The sequence below is a fragment of the Hordeum vulgare genome, chromosome 5H, assembly GCF_904849725.1.
Source record: "Hordeum vulgare subsp. vulgare chromosome 5H, MorexV3_pseudomolecules_assembly, whole genome shotgun sequence".
Lineage (NCBI taxonomy): Eukaryota > Viridiplantae > Streptophyta > Magnoliopsida > Poales > Poaceae > Hordeum > Hordeum vulgare.
Window position 1 is genome coordinate 25,000,618 of NC_058522.1, and position 2,080 is coordinate 25,002,697.

At 50.0% G+C, this 2,080-nt stretch overlaps 1 protein-coding gene across 1 annotated transcript; it reads left to right on the forward strand.

Annotated features, from left to right (window-relative positions):
* Positions 1-362: 362 nt before the first annotated feature.
* On the forward strand, positions 363-1,113 carry LOC123396032 (glutaredoxin-C1). Its single transcript, XM_045091061.1, has one exon. It carries the CDS (start codon positions 500-502, stop codon positions 809-811), a length of 312 nt encoding a protein of 103 aa, XP_044946996.1. The 5' UTR covers positions 363-499; the 3' UTR covers positions 812-1,113.
* The last annotated feature ends 967 nt before the right edge of the window (positions 1,114-2,080 follow it).

Sequence of the window (2,080 nt, forward strand, 5' to 3'; positions counted from 1 at the left end):
AAGTCAGACTACAGAAGACCATATGAGCTCACTAAGCATCTGCATCTCTCTCCAAGTCTCTCTCATCTGACTTGTCGAATAGGGGCTAGTAGATTTCCGGATAGAAGAGAACTATTAAAAGTCAGAGCTCCAGGCCTTATCAACAATACGATCCATTGTATCATGGCCCATTTGGTATCTGCAGGTTGCCGCATCGCCATTGCCCTTCAAATATTCGATGCTCCACACTAGACCCATACGTGGAGCCGCACAAATTAAAGGAGCTCGGCATTTATCCGAACCTTTTTCTCGGGTCGATCAAATTGCTCCAAGCTCATCCAGCCGGCCGGTGCACATTTCCATGGCTATATATGCAGACGCCCCCGTTCCCAACTCCAAGCAAGCGAGCTAGGACAACTCAAAGACTCACTAGCACCAGCAGTCTAGCACCGCGCGAAGACATCTACATCAACAACATTGTTCTTGAGTTCGTGGTGAAGATCAAGGTCGGGTGAGGTTGATGGAGCAGGTGACGAAGCTGGCGGGGCAGCGGGCGGTGGTGATATTCAGCATGAGCTCCTGCTGCATGTGCCACACGGTGACGCGCCTCTTCCGGGACCTCGGGGCGAACCCGGCGGAGGTGGATCTGGACGAGGACCCTAGGGGGAAGGAGATGGAGAAGGCGCTGGCGAGGCTCCTCGGCCGGAACCCGGCCGTGCCGGCGGTGTTCATCGGCGGCAGGCTCGTCGGATCCACCGACAAGGTCATGTCCCTTCACCTCAGCGGCAAGCTTGTGCCGCTGCTCCGTAACGCAGGTGCTGTCTGGGTCTAGTGCGCGGGAGAGGGTCTTGTAGATGCGTGTGCAGTGGACAGTGGAGAATTGTGTAGCACGTATGCGTAAGTGCTCTGTTTTCTCTATCAGGTGATTATGCGTAAGTGCTCTGCAGGTCATTTTATTTTAGCACTGCAGGGAGGGGGGTTACGGTTGTACGACTTAAGGTGTGACTGTCATGTGGACCCGTTTGATGTGGGGCCCACATGTCATTGATAATCTAAGTCAGGAGGATCTCACTCAGCATTGAAGATGCTTTGTAAGCGTACTTCTAACGTCAAGAAACGTCTTACATTATGGAACAAAGGGAGTGCATGATTTATTTCCTCTTTTATAAGGGCCAACTATTTCAACTTTATTAACTCTATTTTTAGAACCGCCATCAAGAAATTTTTTATTCATCTTGGGGGAACAATTCTGATAATACAACGTCAATCAGAAACTTGGGAATTACAGTCTCTACCGGAAAATGCGAATGGAGTCCGGGCTTCATGGAGCTTGTTTTCAAAATATAATTTTCTACAACGCGGAAAAATTTGAAGTTTTTGTGGGCATACATACACATGTATACTATGTATGTGTAAATTTTCATAACAATGTAATTTCACATGTGGCGTACACACAAAAGACAAATACATATTTTCAAAATGGGTTGACCTACAAATCATAATTTTTTCAAATGATTTTTTGACACTTTCATGCGGAATACATATAAGCAAAGCTGGCCAAACGGGCCGTGATTTCTGGGCCGGCCCGAAAGCACGCCGGCTAGGCACGCCACGGGCCAGGCCCGACACGACTTAAACGGGCCGTGCCTGGGCTTGAGGGCTGGGCACACGGGCGCGGCAGGATAAAAAAAACCTAATAGGCCAAAATCGGCCCAAAACACAGCCCAATATACTAAAGTCGGCCCAAAAAACAGCATAACAGGCCAAAATTAGCCCAAATAACAACCTAAAAAAAATACTAACAGGCTAGCGGGCCTGGCGTGCCTACGGGCTGGCCCGTATAGCCTCCGTGCCGTGCCTGAGCCGGGAGGCTGCGCCGGTGGGCCGACACGGCACGGCCCGACTAATAATCGGGCCCAGGAGTGCCGTGCCGTGCCTGGCACGATTGTGCCGGGCCGGGCGGTGTCATGCCGGGCCGGCCCGTTTGGCCAGGTCTGCATATAAGTTTCCATGGACTTTTTTTTGAAACTTCTAAATATGATTTTTGATTATTTTTTTTGACAAAACGGGCTCCAAGGAGCCGGTCCTCTAAAAATTTGCA